This window comes from Thalia democratica, chromosome 8, assembly GCF_965202585.1.
Source record: "Thalia democratica chromosome 8, ktThaDemo2.hap1.1, whole genome shotgun sequence".
Taxonomy (NCBI): domain Eukaryota; kingdom Metazoa; phylum Chordata; class Thaliacea; order Salpida; family Salpidae; genus Thalia; species Thalia democratica.
In genome coordinates, this window is record NC_139172.1 from 55,492,316 (window position 1) to 55,518,369 (window position 26,054).

Below are 26,054 nucleotides of genomic sequence, written 5' to 3' on the forward strand. Positions count from 1 at the left end.
TAAAAAGTTAAAAGTGTCTGATAGCTAAGATTAAACTGAAAAAGTAAGATCAACTTATATAATTTGTAAAAAAAAAACAAATTGTTCTGCCATATGCCTTAAACTTATAGTGCTCAAAGTTATTATTTAGGAACCAATGTTGAATTTTGCAAAATATCAAGTTGAACCTCTATAGCTTTATTGTGATGTGGTTTAAACTTAGTTCAATTATGTCAGTTTAACACGATAATTACGTTTTTACTTTTGTATTTAAAATTTTTTCAATCAAGTGTACTTCTTGATTATAATTTAGTTTAACCACTTATTACTTGTGGTTATTTACTTGTGAAATGGGTTTTTATGTTGTTTTTACAGTTTAAAGGCTGTCTTTAAAAGAGTAAGCAGTATTATATCTTACATTTATTCTTGTAAATTCAATAAATGTATTAAAAAAAATTCTAAAATTTTTAGAAAAGTCTAAAAGTGTTACAGGGTTGCCACACATTCAGAATATTTCAAAATTTCAGGGTGACACAGTATAACTCAGGATAACTCAGAATATTTTGAATTAGTTTTTTAAACTCAGGCTGACTCAAGTTGTTTTTTTTTATTTATAAAATCTCAGGATAGTTTTCAGATATCTGAAAATCTCAGATCAGTTTTTAGGCCCTTGATTGAGATTTAATTTTAACAATTTCAATACTTTGTTATCTTAAAACTTATTTTGTTGAAGCACTAGATTTTTATAAGAATTGATTGTTTTTAAGGATAAAAAAGTCTGCATGAACATGATAATTTTTGGTCACTCAAGATAGTTTTTTTTATGCTTAAAAGAGTGGCAACCCTACTGTTAGCTTAAAATTATTTTATTGTTGGTCATTTAGTATAGGTTTGTTTAGTTTTATTATTCAATGTTATGTCACTATATTTTTATAAGTTTATTATTATAAGAAACATACTTTTTTAAATTTTAATGCATAAGTTTTAATAATTATTTTATTTCCCAATTGGTCTTATAAATTTTCAAATAGGTTTTTTTTCTATCTAACTTTTAAGTTTTAGTATTTTTATTGTATACTGATTTAAAAAACATCTTGTTGCAAGTTTAAGCAACAAAAAAAACTTTATCTCAAATTGCTAGCTGACTCTGTTCAGATTTTATATTTACAAAAATTTACTACAAACATTAATTAATTTAAAAAAATATATTTACATGTTTACATTATATTTCAACTGCAGTATATAATTGAAATGTGGTATGTTTTAAAAATGGTAATATTTATAAATAATTATTGTTTTAAGGTTAAATATTTATAATATAAGTTTGGTAAAATAATTTTTATTTGCAGGTTAAAAAAATAAAAAAATGGATAGTGGTAAACTTGAGCAAATTGTTGGGAAGAACAAATCAGGTTATTTGAGAAAGTATTTATTTATTTTAATTATTAACTTGTTTATAATATACTGATTATTGTAGAAAGTAAAATCTTCACCATTTTTAAATGAATCCTCTAATTTTTTTTAAAGTTTGATGAGTTAATAGGTTTCTTGATATGGTTATATGTACTAACTTTATTCTTTTTAGTTTTAACATTAAATTTCAACTAGTTTAAGATCTAAATTTTTAGAAAACCACTTTATTAAAGTAAGTAATGTTTTAAAATTTTTCTTAGTATTTGTTACTTGTTTAACTATTTTGTAGAAATCTAATATTTTAATAAATATTTTGTAGTTTTTGTAGTTTATGTTCAATCTTTTTGTTGATAATTTTCTGCTGATTGAAAATATTTTTTATATTTTATTAGTATATGAAACTGTACTTGAATTATTAAAAAAAATATTAGTTACATAGCTCGTTTAAATTTATTACAGAAGTAAGCTCTATATAAAATATGATACTTACAAAATAAATTTTTTTTTAAAATTTCTGGATTAAACAATGAAAACTAAAGAAAAATTTCATTAAACTTTTCCAAGCTTAAAGTCTTCAAATACATCAAACAGAGTTTTATTACAACACATAAACTTAAACTGTTTTATATACTTTTATATTACTTAGATAGCAAATAGCAAAAACCACTAAAATCCAAAAAAATGCAAATAAAACTTTGATATTTAAATTGATAGTAAATAAAAACTTAAGTATTTTAATATATAGCAAATAAAAACCTAGGTATTTTAAAAGTTTGAACGCTAATAATTTTAATGATTTAACTATTGGCAAATAAAAACCTAAGTATTTCAAAATGGAATGGACAAAAGCACTAGTATTTCTAAAACTGAAAATGAAACCTTTTTGAAACCTTACTGTGTCAAAAAATTGAAAATAAAAACATAAGCATTTCTAAAAACTACCAACAAAAACCATAGAGTCTGTTCATTACAATAAATAATAAGCAAAAGTAATGGTGAAAAATTCATTGCAGTCTGTTGTGCACAACAACAAATAATTTTGTTCTCATTTTGTAATTTCTTTTAAGATAAGAAATTGATACTTTTGTAAAACATATTGTATTATAAAACTCAGGCTACTTGTGACAACTCCTAGTTTTAAAAAAAAAACTTATAATTACTAAGGCTTATTTAAGGGCATGGGGATGGGGGGGGGGTTCAAACATTTTTTTTACAAAAAATAACACTGGCTTTTATTTCAAAGCTTAGAGTATATACTTCAAGATACTTTTTACAGAACAAAAATATTTCAATCAACTTTTGATGTATAACAATTTCTGTAAAAAAACAACCATATGGAATTAAAAATTTTCTTGTAATTAAAAAAAAACACTAAAAATCTATTTCCTCAATTTTTAAACTTATTTATTCAAATTTCCAGGAAATGTAAAAATGAATATGTATAAAGCAAACAACTTGTAGGGAGTGGATTTTTGAAAAAAGTCATAAAAAAAAAGTTATGACCAAAATTAAAAAAAAAAACAATATTTTTTGTTTATTTTTAAAGAATTTTTTTTACAAAAATAAAAAAATCAGTTTACTAAAATTTGTTCAAATTTATTAAAAATTACTCTAAAAAAGTTTAAAAAAAATTGCTCAAAAACCGAAAGAGGAGGTAGATTTTTAGCAAACTAGTCTATTTTTACGCTTTTTGCGCCTCCCATGAATAACCTATAAAATGCTCTCACTTTGATTGCTTATATCTCAAAATTTACTTTGAATTTTAACAATGGTAAAAAGTAACAAGAAGCCTATCAAATTATGTAAAATATAAGACTAATTTGAAAAAAAAGTATTTTACCTCATGCCCTTAAACTTCTTTTGCTAAATCCAGGTTAGTTTTAACTTGAAATATTTTTATTTCTTAAAAAGTATGTTTTTAATAAGTCCTTTTGTCAGCATTTTGGTGTTCATTAACTTAATCTATTTCAATTACTGGCTAATACACTTGTTTGTTCAGTTTGATGATGAGCTTTTTTTTCTGTAGAAAAGTGGCAACCCTTTTATAAGTTTTGTAGTTAGTGCAAGCGTTCTGTTGCATCAAAAAAACTGTTTTCACTTACAAAGTGTTAAGTTGTGTTTTCAATTTTTGATGCTTATTAAAGTATTAGTACTTTCTTATTGTTGTAATTCAAATTAAAAAAAAAGGTGAATGATACTTACAACTAAATAGGTAAAAATGATACTAGTGCTATAAAAAATTTTTCTATCCTTATTATTTAAACACAAAAATATTAACTTTTTATTATTGAGCCACAATATCTTTTTTCCTAATTAATTTTATTCCTAGCATTATTAAACTGAAATTATTTGTTTTTTTTTAACAGCTACTGATCAACAATACCTTCTTTTCCAAAAAAAAACTTTTTTTTCTCTTTAAAAAAAATTGTTCTTAACAGCTACTGATCAACAACACCTTCTCTTCCAAAACAAATACTTTTTTTTTATATTTGACACATATATTTATATATTTTTTTAATAGCAACTGATCAGCAATACCCTCTCTTCCACGACAAAGCTTCCGGTCTCCCTGTCACCTACAAGAACCCGTATTTGTACCAGAAATTCGAAAATATTCCGTATCAACCACCCACCGACAACAACTCAATACTTGGAAAGAGGGTATGAAAACTATTTGTAAAATAAAATTGTTATTGAATATAAATAATAAGAAAATTAAAAAAATACCCTATCAGTTACCAACTGACAGTAAGTCAATACTTGGAAAAGGGTATGAAAACTATTTGTAAAATAAATATATTTGAAAAATAGTATAACTAATAAATAAACTATAAAACTATAATTAAGAAATTAGAAACTTTCCTTATCAGCCCTTTATTGATAACAATTCAGTTCTTGGAAAGAGGCTAGGATGTTTAAAGATTAAAAATTGTTGATTCTTCAGAAAATTGAAACTTTTAATTATTCAACAGTAGAAAAACTACAAGTGAAATTAATTTCAAATAAGTTTATGATATATGTTTAAGTTTATGATTATTTACTTATTTTGGGATCAGGGAAGTTTTGTGTTTTACTTGCCATGATTGTTGAACTCAATAAAAAATACATACTGAAGAGTTTCAACATGCAATTTTCAGTTATTGTATGTAATGTATGTTTCAGAGAAACACAGGATTACCAAATGTTTGTAAGTTTAACAAAAGTTCTGAATTATGTTAAGTTCAATGTAGAAGTGTTATTTGTTTCTTTACAATAGGTCATACCTTGTAAATTTTTATCTTAGCAATTAGATAATATTTGCAGCCAAATTAAGTTCAAAATATTTTTTTTGGATATGAAAAATCAAATTAACAACTCTGATAGATTTTAAGGTACAACATAAATTAGGCAAAAAATAATGTCTTTTCACAGCTTTTTTTTTTCATTCAAAATTCAATAGTTTATTCATAATTCCAATATTTTTTAAACTTTTTACAGGAATTTTTGTAATATTAAATTTGTTTACATTCTACATGTACATACAATTATTAAGTTACTTAATATTTTTCAAAATCCAATTTGTGAATGTTTCCACTTGAAATTTTTTTTTGCCTCTATATATTTGAAGTTTTTATGGTTATACACAAACTTGCAATGTTTTAAGAAATACCTAATGGTCCATGTATTATTACAATATAAAAGTTAACACACTTCTCAGTTATAAAAAAACTTTATTTGTTTTTAAATTGTCTGTATAATAAATGTCCTCAACAAAAATTTACATATTTCATTTACTACTTGGGTATAAAATTTGACCAGAAATTTAAATACTATCAGTTATAATTTTAATCAATTCTTGTTTTATTTTATTTAAAAGTTAAACATTATGTATTTTATCTATCCTCAATAAAAATCAAGTAAACTTTTGGGTAACACTTCTTAATAATTTAATTTCTAATTGTGAAACATTCTTTACATTTATTGAAATGAAATTTAATCACAAACCTACAAGTTCTTTTCCGCTTTATTTTTAAACAACTGTTTTCAAATATTAGCCTTAAAGTAGCTTTGACATAAACAGTATAAATCTGAACTCAATGGTCAGACAAATATGACCACAAAGCAAATGTCTGCGGCCTACAATGTACACATCAGCTAAAAACATAACTTTGAAAACAACAAAAAATAAAGTTGCTGTGTTGAAACTTACAATTAACCTTTTATTTTGTTAATTATTAATTACCTGTATAAATAACAATCAATGATTTAAATAACAGTTTTAACATATTTTCACTGCAACTCATTGAAACCTACTGCAGACATTTGAAGTAAAACAGTAGCTTTTTAAATAAAAACAATAGACTTAAAAAAATGATTAGATTGCTGTAAAAAACCAATTAAAAAAAAATTATTAATGTAAAACAATAATTAATGCAAAAAACAAACATTTTAAATTACGATACGAAGCAAAATGCCTTAGTTCATAAGTCAACGTTAATCTAAGAACGATCACTCCAATACATGTGTGAACAATAATTTTACAAGAATTGTTTCTTATTTTTTGTTTGTCAAAATACAGTCGGTTATGAGTCAAATTTAGTATTTTTTGTATTTTGTTGTAAACTGTTGCAACTTAAAAGTATAATTTGTATATAGTGAAATATCTATGCTTGCGTCAAAATAATCATCTATTAATTTAAATAAGGTGTTATTATATTTTTATGGATATTGATTAAATTTAATAGACTTTAAAATATTATTGTATGTGTTGAGCTAAAATTTCTCATTTTTTTTACAGTATGAAAAAAATACAATAAAATAAATCAATAATCAGTTAACTGATAAGTCAAGTAAGTTTAAGTATTTTCAAAGTAATATCATGTTTAAGTAGAACTAATATTCAAATGTTACTTTGTTTAATTTGCATATAGTATAAAATGTTTTGACAAGTTTAAATATTTCAGTCATAAAACAGCTAAAACTAGTGTATAAGCGGTGATTTAGGCTCGTAATAAATCGAATTGTTTTATTTTTGCATTTGAATACATTAAAGTAAGTTGTAAAATTTGTTAATAGTACAGTTAAATAAGAAATTATTTTAAATATCATATTTTATTACTAAATTGGTTATAGCTAAAACTAGTGTATAAGCGGTGATTTAGGCTCGTAATAAATCGAATTGTTTTATTTTTGCATTTGAATACAATAAAGTAAGTTGTAAAATTTGTTAATAGTATAGTTAAATAAGAAATTATTTTAAGTATTATATTTTATTACTAAATTGGTTATTATTCTCTCTTAAATTCCGGATAAGTCTATCGTTAATATAATCTGGTTTATTTTTTGATAGCAACATTGTAAATCAAAGTGATTAGTTTGAGTCATCATGAAATAATTTTTTGTTTTCATTAAATAAACTTATATGATGAACTTAAATTAAAACCTAAAAAACTTAATTATAATTTTAGAATTTGTATTTATTAAAAAAGATTGGCGTAGTTGCATAAACAATAAATATGTTTTTTTTTTAAATGACTCACTTTTTAGAAATTTTTTATATAAAACGTTCTCCAAAAATAAAAAGTTGAAATGTTTAGTATTTATAAAATTATCAAAATAGACAGCAATTTAAATATTTTTACTTAAATATTTTAGTACAAAGTTAAATATTTTAATTTTGTATACTTTAAAAATGAAATCATCAAATGTTTTTATCATTTAAAAATAGTAAAAATTTAAATAATTCTTAAACAAGCCAGACATTCAAATTATGAATGACTCATCTCAAATAAAAAGTATTTTTATATCAACTGTTTTTATTTTTTATTATTATTCACTCTAACTATTTGATTTTTTATTATTATTCATTCTAACTTTTTTGAATTTTTAGGATTTTTACTAGACAACTATTTTAATCTTTAAGATATTTATAATTGTTTATTTAGTTACAAATAAGCTACAATTCAAACAAGAAAATCTTTGATGATTCATTTTAAACATAGTACTGCATTTTTGTTCATATAACTAGTTTTATTACTATTTTAAAGTAATTGTGCTCTTATTTTTTGCAATGGTTTTTTTTCTGCCTTTCCCAAAGAACCTGTTATCTGTCAAATTTTTATTGTTTATATTAAAAGAAAATACTGTACAAAGCAATTCATAGCTCACTTATTACTATAAAAGCTAACTTTACAATCAATTGTTTTATTCCCCTACGACATTAGTATGTTATAATGTGCGAGTAGTATTATTTTATTTATTCAATCTGTTTGTTTCTTTCAAACTATTGCACACATCAGTTGTAATGAACCCAACTTTTTATTTGTTTTTTGAAATTGTTCTTAAAATGTTTATTTAGTAAATAAAATTATACAATTGTGTTTTAAGTGTGTATTTTAAGCCGAAATAAACTTTTTAGTACTTGGGTCGTTAAACGTGGTAATTAGGTTGTACAAACATTACATAACTGTTAAATCAGGTTTTAATATTAAAAGAGTTTGAAAAAATATTGCATTACTTTTATGAAATATTAATAAAAAATAGAAAACAGACAATACTAATAAGTTTATAGAAAGCGAACTATATTCAACTGCAATCATTTGCATTTCTAGCATTCCTATATCGTTATAATGTGTCATAGATAGTGTAAGTTTTCACTCCCTAGGATTTCTGTAGTAAATTTTTATACTCCTGTTATTTGCCGCGTTATATGACACATATATTTTGTGATAAGTACGTTTAAATTTGTAGTTTTACAAAAGTTTGATAATTTTAAAGTATTTTCATATGAATCTTTTAAAGGTTTAATATATTAACTGGTTGCATCAATTTTTGTAACCAAAACAAAAGAAAAATTGCACCGGGATAGTGAAATATTGACGTTTTAATTGATTTATGCATTTAAAATTCATCGCATTTAATTTAAAATTGTCAAAGCATATTATTCTTAGTGTTTATCTTTGAATTCATTTTGAAAATAGACGCTTTAAGAATTAAAACGTCAAATATTTAGACGCTATCAGGTACAGTATAAATTTAATATTTAAAATTTATGACACAACTCTAGATTAAGTGTTGAGATTACTTTAAAGATATGAAATTTGGATTTTCTTTATTGACTTTTAAATGTTTAGTATTTTAATTTAAGTTTTAAATTACTTATTTTTCTATATAAGTTTTTCTAAACACGCAAAAGATAAAATCACTATAACATTGTACGGACATGTAAATTCTAATAGATACATTGTTGGAAAACCTTTGATTTTATCTTTTTATCTAAATAATTCACAATTTATTTTTGTAAATTTACAATATGCAAATAAAAACGCCATACAGTTTAACATACAAGTTCCTTATATTCAATTAAGACTTTAATGAACAATAAGTTAGAATAACCTTACTTCTAAGACAAATGCTAAACTTGTTGACAAGTTAAAATTTATTCTATGATAATAAACCACAAATTTTATTGGTGAAGTTTGTAAATATATATTTAAAATATATTTAATAATAAAAATGTATTTAAAATATAGATGTATTTCCACATAGACGTAAATGTAATCCATTGAGCAAGATTTACTAGATTAAAAATACTTTTTAAATTATTGTTTTTACTAATTTCTTCATTAAAAAAATATTCTCAAGTAAGATTACACGACTTGAAAATCCCAAGCTCTTAATAAAAGTATTTAATTGTAATCTCAATTAAAAAGGGTATTTGTTACCCCTTTTAAATAAATTAAATATTATCAATTAGCCTCAAGTTTTCTATTAATTAAGTTTAAAACATATTTAAAATTTTTTTTCATTACTTACGGCTTTTTGCATTGACAAAATTGAACTGGCCGAATAAATTTACTTTCTACAAAACAAATTGATTTTATATTATTATTATATAATTTTGAATTTTAAGCAAATTCTAAGCACTAATAGTATGATTCAAATAAAACTTAACTAGTTTAAAAAAGTTAAGTATTTATAGAACTTTTGTTACAATTTATTTTTATAGATTATATTATTTACAGAATCTAAGCACATAAAACAATGATTCAAGCAATAATATGTGAAATAGAAACATTAAACTACTTATAAAACAAATTATATACTCATACAAAATTGTTTTATTTTAATTATATATTTATACAGATTCTAAGTACCAAAAACAATGATTCAAGCAATAATATGTGAAATATAAATGTTAATTAAAAACTTTTAACTATTTACAAAACTTATATTTTATACTCATATTATTTTATATATTTTTTTTACAGACTCTTAGCACGGAAAGCAACGATTCGAGTAATGCGTATCCAACTGCCGTTTCAGATTATAACCAGGTTTTTTATTTTTTATTAATAGTTGACAATAGATTTAGTATCATTTTTATTACATTGTTTTAAACATTGAGGCAAGATTCATTCAGAAACATTTTTATTGAGCAAGCAAGTAAAATGTTTTTCAATAAATCTTGCCTCAGGTTTTTGTTCAATACCTGTAGTACTAGAAAAGTTATTTAAAATATTATTCTAAGTTTTTTTTTCGTACTAGATTTGTTACATTTATGAAAAAGTTTAAGTTTTAAGCTCACTAAGTTATTTATGTGTTAAATTTTGGGACTAAGTATTCAAGTTCTATTAAAGACTTTCAACTGAAAACGTTACCCTAAAAATTAGTAGTTTGTTGTAATTTATATATTATTTTATTATTTATAATACTTATAACCTTGTATGCTAATTTACAGATATTCTAATATTCAAATAAACTATTTCACAACCAAATATTTTTGGCATTTATAAAAGATAAATTAAAATTCCTGAGGTTAATTTTTTTTTTAGTATTTTACATATAATCCTATATTCAAAAAAAAAACTGATTCCTAGTTTAAGTAAAGTTCACTGTTTTTAAAATCAAGTACATGTAATTTGAAGTTAATAAAAAAGTTCAAGACCCCAAGAATAAAACAGTGTTTTGTCTGTTTTTAGTTTAAATCAAATTTAAATGTTTATAGATTTTGCCTACAAAATCAGTGTTAAAACGACAGGTTGAAATACAGTTATCAAGTTTTCAAAAGTTCCTTATTGTTTTTATAGATCATTTAAGAATTTTTTAACTCATAAGTCAAATAACTCTATAGAAATTTTAACTCCCATACAACTTAACAGTGAAAAGTAAAGTTTGTAAACAAACTTGTATTAAAAAGCAAAAAAGATGAAAATAAATATTTTAGTTGACTAAATTGAGTTCGTTTCACATATCTTACTTGGGTTTATTGAAACTTGAAAAAGACTAAGTAACTAAATATATAAAAGGTTCAGTTGGGGTTTAAAAAATATCAAAACATTAAGATATCAGTATCTTTAATTTTGTTTCGTAAAGTTTTAGTAACTAAATATAAAAAAGCTTTAATTGGGTTTAAAAAATCTCAAAAAAATAAAGTATCAATTTCTATAAATTAATTAAAACAAAAGTAATTAAAGCTGAAGTATTAATTGGGTTTGATAATTTTTAAAAGTATTAGCTTACATGAATTACGATTTAAAATTATATTTTACAATTACGATAACAAAAATCAAGTAACTAAAACATCATCATCTATGAATTAAAAATCTTATCAAGTATTTTTTAATATTACCTTAACAAACTATACAATGAGCCGTTAATTGCGATGGGAAATTTTTGTAGTTAAGCTTAATATTTTATTGTATATTTTATTAATTTGTTCACAACGATTCACAAAATCACCAAGTTAGTTTGTCGCCTATTAGCAGAAGTATTTTTATTTTGTGGACAAATTATTTTGGTTTTAATGAATGTTATGTCTGCTAATGAAACTAGAGAAAACTAGTGAACCACATTATATTTCATAAAAGTTTTTATTTTTGTTTTTCAATTAAAAACTCATATCAATCCTGGAAAAACCTTGAATTTTAGAAGTCATGAAAAAAAAAACCTGGAATTTAAAACAATTTTTACATGTAAAGTTATAAAGTTTCGGTTTGGCCCAAAAAATCTGTCATATAGATAAAAAAATACTTACCATTAATTGTTTTTTATTAAAAAATATTTAAAATAGCTTTGCGGTCTCTTATCAATGTTGTTATAATTTTTAAAATATTTTTTTAACTTAAACTCTATTTGTTACTAAAAATGCACCAACAATTTTTTGAATACCTGGAAGAAATTTCTCAAAAACCTTTGACAAACCACAATATTAAAGTATTTTTAATAAGCATGAAACGTTTTCTTTTCAATTTTTCTTTAAAATATTAATAATTTTTAACTATAAAAATTTTAAAACAATCATTAGTTTTTTTCAGTCAATCAACTTATAAAGACACAAAAAATCTTTAATAAGATCTATTACCCAAAATGATTAAATTTTATCCAAAATTTTTAAAATTATATCAAACATTATGTGGTAAATCATATAGAGAAATAAGCCTATATAATTAAGGAAAACTTTCAATCCAATATTAATGTTTTGTTTTTTATAAGCACAAATAATAACAGTAGATGATAAATTTTATGTATATAAAAAATAAGTAAATAAATTCATGCATCTAACTGTCATCAAGCTGATTCTCTCAAACTTTTAGTATTAATTGTTTTTATTACGTCATAGAAATTAAAATATTAATATTGATAAGTATAAATACCATAAATTAATTATTAATGTTCATCTAATTGCCATCAAATTCGTTTTTAACATTTTCTGATCTAATGTTACATCACAATAATTGTTTTATCACATCACAATAATTGTTTTATGACGTCACAATAATTGTTTTATGACGTCACAACAGGAGGACGCAGAAGAGCTGGAAATGTTGGAATCTTTCGCCAAAGAGTTCAAACAAAAAAGAATAAAAATGAATTTCACACAGGTTAAAAAAAAAACATTTTTTAAATTTTGTTATTAAGTAAAAAAAAAAAAAAAAAAAACTTCACCCAGGTTGGAAAGAAAATATTAAATATAGCGTTTACATTAAAAATATATTATGAATAAGTTGATAGGTAAAAGATAAGCTCAGGTTTAGGAATCTTTAGCTCAGGGTTTCCCAAATGTTTTTTAATCAAAAGGCCCCCTTTAAAGAAATCAAAAAAGTTATGGCCCCTCCACCAGCAATTCCACAATGGCTAGTGTAAGTTTCAAATTATGACGTCATGGCCCCCCTCTTCCTCCTTTGCTGCTCATGGCTCCCTGAATATCTGTCATGGCCCACATTGGGAAACTCTGCTTTAAATCGAAAACACAGTAAAACTACTTAATGTTATTTTTTCTCACTAATTTGATATGCAATGAAAAATAAAAAAGTTACAATAAGAAAGGGTTTCAATGAACCTAGTGGAACATAAGTCATGTTAATTTTAAGAATATGCAATGAGAAAATTCTGTTATAAGCAATTGCAAATATGTTGTCAGTTGACCTAACAGAAAAAAAGAGTTAGTAGAATTATAATGAGAATAAGAGTTAGTAGCATTGTTGCAGATCTATCTTACAATGTACAAAATTTATTGCATCAGTTCATTTAATTTAAAATTTTAAGATCAGTACAGTAGTTAATTTAATAACAGCATAAATTTTCTTTTGAGCTTTTGGGTTATCGCCTGTTGAATTTACATGGGTATTAGAAAAATTCCAGACACCAATTAAATCGAATAAAATATTTAATTTATTTTCAGCATAAAAAACAAAACAATTCAACAAATTTAAAACAAGTAAAACAACAAGCATTAAAAAGATCCCACCATTTTTGGAGTTCTCAAATTAATTGAATTAAATTGCGACTCAGTAACGCAATGCTTGTTTGCCTCGTATAGTTTTAAACAAATGTTTATTTTTAAAATTAATTTAAACAACCAGTTAAAAAGAACAAACGTAAACAACAAATAAATAAAATAATCTACTATTGCGCCCTTCCATCGCAACGATCTCAAAACGTCTTCGAAAAGTTTAAGTTTATTTAAAAAATAATATGGTTTTCAATTACCTGAAATTCACAGTTCAAGGGAAATTGTTTACCTTTTTACATCGCCATGAAATAAAACTAATTCCAACATGAAAAGAACAATCTTAACGACTCGTTGCCGCAATTAATATATTAATAGTTCTCAAATTCGACAGGTTTTAAAAGTTTGTTTGATTAATAAAGTTTGTTTTGAAGGTTTGTTTGGTTTGTCGCTTAATAGCTCGGTAAACGCTCATTTGCATACTAGTTTCCCAATTTTTGAGTTTACAGAGCAAACAGTGTTTACATTTCGACCAGTTTAATATTAATACCAGTTTGTGGTCAATGTTGAATTGCCGTAAAATTCAATTTGTTGGGTTCGTGGTTATAAAGTTATTTTCAAAAGAAAATTTTTGTTGTTTTTAGTGATGTACCGGACTCACAATTACGGGTCCGGCCGGACCCGAATCCGGACTTTTTTTCAAATTAGGATCCGGCCGGACCCAGATCCGGACTTTTTTTCAAATTAGGATCCGGCCGGAACCGGATGTCAGACAAAAATGGCAATATCCGTCCGGATCCGGACCCGGATAGTGAGTCCGGTACATCACTAGTTATTTTTTGTACAATTATAACTAAATATAATTTCGAGTTTACGAATTTTTGAGTTTGCATTGCAAACATTGCCGCCAGTTTTTGCAACTTTTGCGAGTTTTACCGGGTTTGCGGTAAGAATAAAAATACTCCAAAATAAAATTTGGTTTTCTAATTTATATTATATTTAATGTAACTAACTTTTATAAACTATCCTATACTTATTATTACTAACTTTTATAATTTATCTTTGCTGTATATATCTCGCCAATTTTTCAAACCGAGTATGTGGTCACCTGGCAAATATTATTTCCAAAATACGTATTTCACTAAATTTTATTATTTATAAAATTATTATTAACGCAATGAACTGCTGCAATAAATTAAGTACATTTTAAGGTTTTTCTGCAATAATGCTGCTAAAAATTCATGGTCATTTATTTAAAATTAAGATAAACAATTAAGCTAATTTTACAGCCGATCCGGGTTCGCGGTTAGTTTCGTGTAAAACGAAAAACTTTTACCTGGTAAATCAGTCTTTCCACAGCATTTTTTTTAATTTATCTTTCACTGTATAAACTGTTGATTATTAACGACCGATTGTTAAAAAATGGCTCTGTAGTTGCAAATATAAAATTATATGAATAATAATATTTTGTGGTCACCTGGCAAATATTGTTTACAAAATATGTATTTCACTAAAACTTTATTAATAATTTAACAAAATGAACTGCTGCAATAAATTATTTTCTGCAATAACGCTGCTAAAAATTCATACTCAATTATTATACGTTTATTTAAAATTAAGATAAACATCGCGACCATTTTTAAAGCTTCGTGGTTGGTTTTGTGTAAAGAAAAAAATTTTATCTGACAAATTACTCACAATAAATTTTTTGATTTATCTTTTCTGTATAAACTGTTGGTTGTTAATGACCGATTATTAAATAAAAAATAAAAAGTCGTCGCACACTACTTGCATTGAGTTTGTGGGAATAAAAATATTTTCAAAGTAAATCTTGGTTTTTCTTACGTATTTTTTGATTTATTTTCTCCAAACTTTTGATTGTTAATGACTTTTTAAGTGTTGATGGTTTTGGGATCGTTGGCATGAGGAAGTGATAAAAACTTTAATTATATATTGTATTTATTATGTATTATTATATATTGTATTTTAAAACTTTAAGATTGGAAACGTACTAAGTGTGGGCACGAATTTACAAAAGATAACTTAAAAAAATAAAAAAAGCTACGGCCCCTTGTATAAATAAGATACATAAGACTTTTATTTATTTTTTGTTCTTCATCAGCAACTCCAGAATATCTATTGTAAGTTTAAAGTTATGACGTTATGACCTCCCTGGTGGCTCCTTTACTGCTCCTTTACTTGGCCCCCTTTGGGAAACCCTGATCTAAAGCAATAAAACAAAAAGTCTTTCTCTTTTTACTAAATCAAAAAACATTTAGTAAGGTTAATGAAAGCACGTTTTTCATTGCCCTCATCTTACAGAACCCCATATGGCCACAAGATATAACAAAATACTAATCGTTGAAATATCTATAAATAATTAAGTAAAGTTTTTTTTAATATGCAATTAGTTGTACTGTGTTACTTTTTAAAATCCTATCACAAATGACACTGGAAATTGTTAGAAACCATAATAAGGTTATTTTTGATATAAGATAAATAACAAACAGTTTAAAATTTATCATGGAAGTTTCTCTTTACAGTTCACACTTTGAGAAACACTCAACTAATGTGATTTGAATTTATTATTATTGTTGTTGGGGTCACCACACACTCAGATTAACTGATAATTAAAGGATAAGGTATAATTTTGATAATTAAAATAAACCAAGATTGACTCGCCTTAGTTTGTAGTGGTTTTGCAAAATTCTGACAAATTATCTTTATCAGGCTAGTTTTTATGACTTTAAATTAGTTTATTGTTTAAAACTTTTTTTTTTTTGAATTATCTCCTATAATATAATTTTGTCATTTATCCAAGCTTGTCTAACAGTAAGTTTGTTCAGTTGTTGGCACTTTAAATTGAATAATGCATACTTAACGAATTCAGGCTAAGTACATGACTAAGGCTAGCTTAATACAGGGATCCAAAAAACCTGGAAAAATCTATAATTTTATGAAAAAACACCTGAATTTCAAACATAAATCACTAAAAAACCTGAAAAAATCTGGAACTTTAAATTGTTTTTAGATGTAAAGTAACAAGACTATGATTAGATAAGTTGTCTATCCTAAAGACAAAAAAAAGTTTGTATCATTAAAAAATTTTTCAATAAAAATCAATGGGAACCCTGTTAATACAACTCAGTATAGTTTTTATTCTACCAAGCTGGAATTTTTTCTTCAAAGAGTGGCAGCCCTTTGTATATTATTACATATTGTAAAGTTAGAAAACTGTATGAAACAGAGTTTTTAATACATAAGAGCTTATTTATCAAAATTTTATTCAACGGTTGTTACTTTAGCTGACACTGTTGCTACTAAAAAGGATTTTCAGAGTTAAACTTGAAAAGCTATGAAGATCCTTTGTGGAGGAACAGTGTCAGCTATAGTAACAACCGTTGAATAAATTTTTTTATAACTCAAAAATGTCTCAACCTACTGAGTGACAATCCTGTGTATACTATTACAATTTGCACTATTGAATATTTCACCCTGCTGTTGCAATGTTGAAGCTACGTGACCACCAGTTTTTAAAAACAAATTTGTTTATTTAACATATTCAGACGTCAAGCCAAGTTCAAACAAGCTGTAATGGTCAAATAAGCAAATTTTAATATTTCGACATGTTGGTGCAATAAAACTAAACCCCGAGTTTAATTGGACGACGAAAAAATATTTGTTCGAACTTGAATGTCATGTGTTAAAGATAAAAAGTTAAACAACCAAAGTAGCTAATGTAATTTGAATTTAATTTTTAATCTTTTTTTAGATTTTGGGTAAATATTGCTGTCTGTGTGGCAACATTTGATTAAAAACGTTATTTTTAGAAAATTGTGAATCAACATACGGGTATGTTTAGTAAACTATGACACAGCTTTACATAATTTTAGTTACTCATTAAAAAAATTTTTGTTGTTTTTTTTCATTGTTTCTTGAGAGTCTTTAAAATAATTAAGATCTATAAAACTGAGGGTAAAAAAGATCCTCAAGATTTTTATTGGACCTTAAATTCGATTGTTTTTGAATTAAGTTTTAAATTAGCTGATGGTGTTTTAAATACAATTGCTGAGCATCCATGTGAGTTCTACATTTTTTAGTTAAACGAATGTATATTAAATTATTAGAAAGGGTTCTATCTGCCTGGCTTTTTAGAAAAAAATTAAGTTGTTAAACTTAAAAAAAATATACTGTACTTGCTTTACAACCAGATATAAAATGAAGTTAATGTTAATTTGTAAAATTATTACCCAAAAATCTAATAGGTAGCTTTTATTTAGGTCCACTGGGTTTTAGAGCATTCATTTATTCAAAAAACTATAACCATGTGTTTATATATTTTTTTGAAATTAATTTTAAATGTATTCATATCTTATGAGTAATGTGAAAGACAAACTTAAGTAAAATATCAAATAAAACAAATAATATCAAATTATGTAGGCGTTATCAACTGAAATATCAAGTAAAATAAAACAGTAAACTGAGTTAAACTTTAAATTTTTTTGGTAGAGATACCAAAACTTTCAGAAAGTTAAAACAAAAAATAAGTTTACTGAAACTATTTGATGCCAAAATTTTCTTACTAAAATAGTTGCTCATGCAAAAATCATGCTAGAAATACTTTATAAAAAAAAACATGTATTTTTTAAATAGTTTCCAGATTCAATTGAAATTATCACAATTTCCAGAAATGAATTTACCACATTAAAACGTATAAAATCTGATATATCAAATTTGTTTAAAGCATTTTGAAAGTTATTGTAAACAGTTTGAAATACAAGTTAAGTATGTGTAGCCGAGAATAGATTATTTGCCTGGTTTACCAAACCAAATACATAAATAAGTTTCAAAGTGTTGATACTTAAGTTTTTTTAATGTTTGTAATTAGTTGTTTCTACCAACTAATTTTCTCATGACTGCCAAGACACATAAAGATTTAAGTAAGAAATATATTATTTAAAAGATGCTGCTATTGGTGAATTTTACAGAAAATTAAAAAATAATTATAAAGATTTTTTTTCTCTTTGTGGCGACTTCGAGGCCGCTATTGGTACTCAAATGAAAATAATCATTAAGAAAAATAAATAATTTAGTTTTTAGGGTTGTGTTTGGTAAATTGTGTACAAAAATTATTATTAAGTGAAATAAATAATTTAACTCTTGAGAAAATTGTATTAAAAATAATTATCAAGGTAATAGATAATTAATTCTTAGAGTGATTTTAGCAATATTTATAAAGTTATTAACTTTTTTTGTTTTTTAGGGTGATGTAGGAGCCGCCATGGGAAAATTGTATTTAAAAATAATTATCAAGGAAAAAAAAAAAAAAAAATTTAGGGTGATTTTGGCAATATTTATTAAGTTATTAATTTATTATTTGTTGTAGGGAGATGTAGGAGCCGCCATGGGAAAACTGTATGGAAACGATTTCAGTCAAACCACCATCTCCAGATTCGAAGCTCTCAATCTCAGGTTAGAAAATATAAAATACAAAAAGAATTAGCAAGTTGTATTCGATTTGGATAATTAAATAAGAGTTAGATGCCAAAGTGTTGAAAAAATACAACAATGTTAGGTTGGATACTAGAATATATAAAATAAATATAAAAACAAAGTGAAGCTAGATACTAAAATAAAAAAATACCTTTGCATTATAGAGAGTTTAAGTAAAGTTAGAGATTAAAATTGAAAAAAATAAATTGTAGGTTTTTAATATTAAAATAAGCTTATATATTATATTTTGAAAAAATGTATTAAAACAAAAATAGAAAGTAAATATAAAAAGTTGGTGAATTTTAGTAAATATACGTCGCAATTTTGAATCAGAAGCTCTTTATTAGATACCCTAAATTTTTTTGTATGCTAAAATTAGATAAACACTGTATATATAATTACCTCAAGTTAGAAATTTAAAAACATGGAAAGCATTTTTTTGCATTGAAAAGCATTAAAGTAAGGTTGATTAAAAAGTTAGTTTTAATTTTAAAACATGTTAGTCTCAGGATATATGTTGTAGTTTTGAAATGATGAGTAGATAAAAAACTAAACTATGGTATTACAGTATATCAATCCAATGCTTATTTAAAGGTATTATGTTAAATGTTTTATAAAACAAAGTTTTAAATTAAATTTAGTTTTAAAGACTTAAGTTGATTATAAAAGAATTATAAAAAATTTTTGGATAAGATAGACAATTTTCTTTGTAATATTTATACATTATTAAAAAACATATTATAATTAAAGGTAAAAATACTGTTGTAAATAAGTTTGTTAACCACAAATAAAAGCTCTGATGTTAAAATACTATAAATCAAATATTGGTTGAATAATTTAATGAAACTTTCACAAAGGTTACTTGCATAGTTTATATTTACTTTAGTTAACTAAAATTGATTTAAATAACTTATTTCATTTTTACCCTTATTAAAACAATTGAACCAAACAATAATTTTTAATTTTTTTTTTAATCTGTTTTGTCATTAAAACAAATGTTTATTACTAAGTTTATTACCTGTCCCGCCAATAGAACTGTAGATTAATTTAACTTTCTGATATTTTCTCAAGTATATATGAGTTTGCAAAATAAAAATTACAGGAATTAATTAAATGTGGTTTTTAATACAGATTTGCGTCAAATTGATGATTTAATGCGTATAAATATAAATGTTCCTTTATTTTTGCTGTCAATTTCACACTTTAATTGGTATCTTTGAATTTCAAGGAAAAAAACGTGAACGTTTTCAAGAATTTAATTGAAATATATATAAATATAGAAAATAATTGAAAGTTGCGTGAATATGTTGGTTTTTGTTTTTCATCTAAGCAAGTTGTATGTTTTTTTTAGGAAAGTTACAGAATTGCCACAATTTAAATACATGCATGAGAGATTTATTGAATTTTAAAGTTTCATACCATAGTAAATAAAAAAAACTTTAAGTTGTTTATTTTTTTCATAAACTTTGTATTTTGGTTTCTTGATGATTAAAACAAAACATTTCTTACTGAGAGTACTAGATAACATGACCACACATTTAATTTTTTTTGTTATAAATACGTTATTTTAATTAAAAATCCGAGGTTAAAAGTGTGTAATTATTAAATTTTTTACCCATAAATAATTAAAAACCACTAATTTTTTTTTTGAAAAATTAAAACGCACTAATTGGATTGCAAACCAAATAAAAAACGCCATGAAATTAAAAAAAAAACTAAATTATTTTGTAGTCTGTCAGTTGGCTCTCTTTAGTTTTTCAAAAGAATAAATATTAGATTGAAAATGTAAAATATAAGTCAACTTTTTTCGTTTGTTTTTGTTCATAAAATAAAGTACCGCTAAGTTTTCAAATTTTAATTTAATTTAGTGTATTAAGATATAAATAAAAGAATAATTCTAAAATTTGAGAAGTTTTGAATTTGAAGTTAAAAATAAGAAAGCTTATCAAATACTTATTAAATATTTTCTGAAAGCATGAATAAATTTTAACTATTTTACTTGTCTTTTAAGTTATACTACTCAAAAAATTAAAAGTTTCTAAAATAGTTTACTAAAGAGTCTCAAACAAAATTGAGATTATAATACAAAGTATTCATGAAAATTTGTAAATAGATTTGTGTTGAAATATTAATGTAAGTGGTTTAAAATGAATAAAAATCTGAATTAACTCTTTTATATAACAACAAATATTATATATAATATATATATAAATATATATAAAAAATAGGTTAAGGAATTTTATAAGCTTTAAATGCGATTTTATTATTAGCAAATTGAAAATAAAAAAAAAAAAACTATTATTTTGATTAAAAAACTAAAACTAAATATCTCTTTTTATTTAATTTTCTAAAATGATTAAGTGTTAATAAAGGTTAGCTCATACGTTATTTGTGTGGAATAAATTTTAGACAAATTTGAACAATAAAAAAAGACAAAATAATAATTTATCAACTGTAAAAAAATATTTTGTTCATCGGGTTTAATATTTTTATTTTTCCGTAAAATCTCCAATTATCTGTCAAACACATCCACAATTTTTTAAAGTTTATATAAACTTTTTTTTAAACCAAAATAATAATTAATAGTCTTATTTTTCTTAAAACTTAACCTCTAATCTCTATGTATCTGTCACATTTTTAAAAGTTTAAACAAACTTTAGTTTAAACCAAAAACAGATTAGATTTGTTATTCGAGATGAAATTTATTATTTTGAAAGGCTAGTCGCAATTTTCTCAAAAAAAAAACGTGTGCTCATCATGCGAATTTGTTTAAAATTTGTTAAATATTTCATACAAAATGTCAAATAAATATTTTTTATCGAAATATTAAACAGATTAGGTGTTAAGGTTTTTATTAACAAGCTCGTTCTTTTTTTCTCAGAAAAAAAACGTTTTGATAAAAACGTGAACGCTTTAATTTATTTACTTGAGTTTGATTGATGGATTTTGATTTTAATTCAATTAAAATCGCCTGATTTTGACTATTTGATAGTTTTGTTATCAACCGGTTGAATGTACAAAACACTGTGTTAAAAAAAAAGTTGTAATAGTTTTTAACGAAATAAAAACAATATATTTTTTTTGGTAATTTTGGTTTTAGTTCACAAAGCACTGAAATTTGAAAGCACGGTTTTTAAATGTCATTAATTTTAATTTAAAAATTTTTTTGTTAAACATTTGAGATAAATGGTTTAAAGTAGTTGTTTTACTGTTTAATAAATTCAGTTTTATTCAAATTTTTATCATTGTTTAGACAATGTTGTAAGGTCGGTTTTGATTTGCTGGAAAAATGTTTGTAATTTTTGAAATTTTGTTGAAAATTAATTTATTATTAAATAATTTTTTATTCAAACTCCTGGTACAAGCAAAGGCAAGATTTTAAAGTTTACTTTGACTAATTGTAAAAAAGCTTGAAAAGTCAAATCGGTTTTTTGTTTAAAGTTGTGCTTAATGTTGAAAACTAAATTCACTTTGAAAATTGTTTTGATTTTCCAGCAATATGATAACAGGATGTCTCAAAATTTAGAATCCTGGAAAAAACTTGGAGTTTGAGAAATTTTCAAAAAAAACCTGGAATTTTGAACAAAAATCACAAAAAAACTTGGAATTTTAAACAAATTTCACGTGTCAAGTAAAAAAATTCGAATACTATCATTAAAAATTTTTTGTCAACATCAACAAACTTAAAAAAAAAATTAAAGTTTTTTTGCATTATTTTTTCAATGTTATTAATTACTTATTATTATTAATTTATTACCTAACATAGTATTTTACCTTGAACTTAATTTTTTACTAATGAAAGACCCAAAAACGTGTACTTTTCAAAAGTCTGGAAAAAATTTAGATAACCTGGAAGAAAATTAAAAAAAAAAATTGAAAACCCTGACAGTATTTTATCTTATATTGATTTTTAGAATTAGTAATAGATTCAAACGCGTGCAATTTTTAAAATCTAAAAGTAGTTCAGAAAACCTGGAGAGCCAAAAACATTAACAAGTTCAAGTTTTAAGAAGTTAAAACAGTTGCAGCTTGAAAATTGAATAAACACCAGTAACTATATTAAATTTTTATTAAACTAATATTTAGAAACATTTAAAGTATTTTTTTGAGTTAGAAAAGTTATAATCAATAATTTCACAAGTATTGTGTTTTGATAGAAGTCTAGTCAAATTAAGAAAGTGTAATAGAAATTAAAATTGTGACTAAAATTTAACCTTATACAAATTCAGAGCAAATTTGATAACAAGTCAAATTATTATTTCGGAAATTTTTCATCTTAAGGTTTTATTATAAAAACCAATAAGGCTAATTAAGGGCAATTAAGGCTAACTGACGGTTTAATTTTGCTGAAATATTTAATTTTGTTTTAAATGTAATTAAGAGAACAATAAGACACTAAGTTGTATGCGTGGTTTAAAGTTTTGAATAAATAAAATTAATACCTATTTTGTGGTGAGAATGATATTTTAATTGACAGTTTTGAATAAACAGTTTGTCTTATAGTTGCTTTGATTAAAAGTATTCAAACTTAATTTAAATCTGAGCTAAAGTCAAAAATAAGGAATATTTTACTCTTTTAAGATTATTAAAAAAATATTTGTGTTTGAAGTATTTTTTAATTTTCTGGTACAATGTTATATTTGTTGGTTTTTGGTTTTTTTGTCTTCAATTAACTTTTAAGAGTTCTTTTATTCCGTTATTTTTAATCATTTAAAATGTAGACAGCAGTGTTTAAAATAAAAATATTTTAGTATTTTGTGTTTTTTTTTGGTTATTTGGTCTCTTTTATATCATACTAGTAAAATTTTAATCTTGGTAAAAAACATTTGGATATTATTTTTCAAAATTACAAATGAAAAAAACACTTATTCTTTAGATAACTAATTTAGTCTTTCTTTTGAAATTTATAATTGAAGTATATCCAAAAAAACAGTAATGTGTATAAATGGTAATTTTCAAAACAGAACTTTAACCCAGAAGTTTAGAGAAGGTTATCAAAGATTATTTATTGTGTCAGAAGTTGTCAAGAAAAAATGGTTGTAGTTCTAAAAATAGAAAAGTCATTGTGAAAAAATTACCAATTTTAAGTTTAATGAAAAAAAAGGGTTATTTAAAAACCAAGTTTAACATAAGGGTTGGTTATACCATTTTGATTATCAGACAACAAGCTTTCGGAGACTGAGACCAGTTTTTTCCTGATTAGGAATCATCAGTTAGTCTACCGAAAGCTTGTGGTCTGACGATCGAATTGGTATGATCAACCCTTATGTTAAACTTGAGCTTGTCTCACGGCATACGGAAGTCCAGGCTTCTGCTCTGCAGACTTTCGCCGATGTTTTTGTAGAAAATCTAAAGAAGTTATTTTTTTACCGAGTTCAACCGGCGAGATTCAGCAAAAATATTTGCTTAAATCAACCGAATGTGCGAGCAACAAAAGAAATACTTATTTTTTTAAATTGTGACTGCAGATTTTTCTAAAATCAATCTGACTGAAAACAAGGTCACAGAAGTTCTAATTTTTCTCCAATTGAGGTATTAGAGAAATTATGATAATCTGGTTAAAAAATAAATTAAGCTAAATTTAAAAGTTGAACCAAGCAAAACATTTTATTGAAAGTAAAAAAAAAAAAGAAGTTAATCAGTATGAAATTTTATCCAATAATAAAAACATTGGCCATGAAACTTGATAAATTTTCAATTTGTAACAGTAAGGTTTAAAGTAAAAAAATGTATAAACTTCAATGATAAAGCAAGGACTTCAATGAAAACTTCTGTTACGCAGAAATAAAAAATATAGAAAATTAAATTTCCTTTAAACAAGATTTGATATAGAAATAAATGAAATCATCAAACCAAAATACCAACAAAAACATTTAATACTAAAAACCAAGTGTGTTTTAATATAAGTTAAAACAATGCTGTCATTTTGTGTGTTTTGAATTTCGCGAATATACGGACTAATAAATGATGTTTTGAATTAGTTTCACACAAAAAAAATTATTATTTGTACCGAAAAAAAAACACCATAAAAAGCACAAAAAACTTGTAGTAATATTATGACAAATTTTGGTGAATTACGATTTAAGCTTACATATAAAACCAAATTGGATAAAAATTACCGCATATCTGAGCGTTTGTCTAAACTTTAAATTGAGGTAATTACTTAAAAAATAAATATTAATTTTATTTATTTCTTTTCCACGCACTCTGTCAGATTTAAACCAACATTTATTTAAAATCGTTTCAAGTCTGACGTATTTCAACAAAAGAAAGCTTAATCTCCCTTTTATTAGCTTTTTTAATTAAAATTTGGACACCTTATGATGTCATAATGATAAAAAATTAAAATTGTTCAATTAATCCTCATGATTAAATATTTCATAAATAAAAATTTACGGCTTTGGTTTATCATCAAATATACATTAAACTAACACTTTAATCATTATTAACATGTTATTTTCAAGTATTCTTTTTTAAGGTTAATTTGATGTTTATTTAAATTCTAAACACGGTACTTATTATTTTATTAATAATGTTTTTGACAAGCCAAAAGTTGGTCTTTTTTCCTTTTCGTAGTAAAATTTAATTTGATTTTTAGAGTTTCAAAATGAACTATTCTTGAAAGTGGGTGTGTAGTAGGTTTTATTTCAAAATAAAAACATTTTAGTTTCATCAGCTATGTTATAAAAAATTCTAAAATTTTAAAAACTAAATTAAAAGAAAAATACTTGAAATAAATTAGCCAAATATCATCATAAACATGTAAAAAACGAAAAAAAATATTTTTTTACTGAAGCCAATAATAATTTGTGATAAATCAAACAAGCAAGCGCTAATTCCAAATTAAAATTCACAACAAAATGTTTGTAAATTAATAAACAACAACATTTTTGTAAATTAATAAACAACAAAATTTTTGTAAATTAATAAACAGCAACCATTTGTTTGGTTTAATATTTAATAAGGAAATAAAATAAAGTTTAAGCCAACCCGAAGAGCTAATATTTATTTTTACTTGAGTGAAAAATCATTAACAGTGTATTTTGAAAATATCGTAAATTAGAACAAAGAGCAGAATAAACAATTTATGAATAAAAGATTAAAAATAAAAATTCTGACCGCATCTCAAATATTTAATTGCGATGTTTGCCCAGAGTTCGACTGAACTCCAAATAAAAAAGATAAACTTAATTCTAAATGTATTAAAAAAACTGTTTAATGAATACTTAAGTTAAGTTTATGTAGAACACGATGTCATTTGAATTGTTAATTTACAATAAAAACTATATTTGATAAGTTTTTTGTTGACTTGTCATTTAGTTTGTTAAGGTTTGTCAAGAAAGTGTCCGTATAAAAAGTTAAAAAATGTTTCTTGAATTTTGCCAAGATAAAACTAAAAATGCACGTGTTTAGTTTCAAAAATATTTCTTCAGTTCAAGTAAATTACTACCCTTTTGTT

General features: G+C 24.0%; 1 protein-coding gene across 2 annotated transcripts in view; it reads left to right on the forward strand.

Moving 5' to 3' along the window:
• The first annotated feature begins 1,326 nt into the window (after window positions 1-1,326).
• The window catches only part of LOC145842221 (uncharacterized), a 63,594-nt gene continuing 38,866 nt past the window's right edge, over window positions 1,327-26,054 (forward strand). For both annotated transcript variants that reach the window (XM_082949635.1, XM_082949636.1), the window contains exons 1-5: window positions 1,327-1,391; window positions 3,914-4,053; window positions 9,642-9,707; window positions 12,174-12,254; window positions 18,489-18,574. In XM_082949635.1, coding sequence (XP_082805761.1) covers window positions 1,346-1,391; window positions 3,914-4,053; window positions 9,642-9,707; window positions 12,174-12,254; window positions 18,489-18,574 — 419 coding nt within the window. In that variant the 5' untranslated portion in view covers window positions 1,327-1,345. The remainder of the gene's footprint in view (window positions 1,392-3,913; window positions 4,054-9,641; window positions 9,708-12,173; window positions 12,255-18,488; window positions 18,575-26,054) is intronic.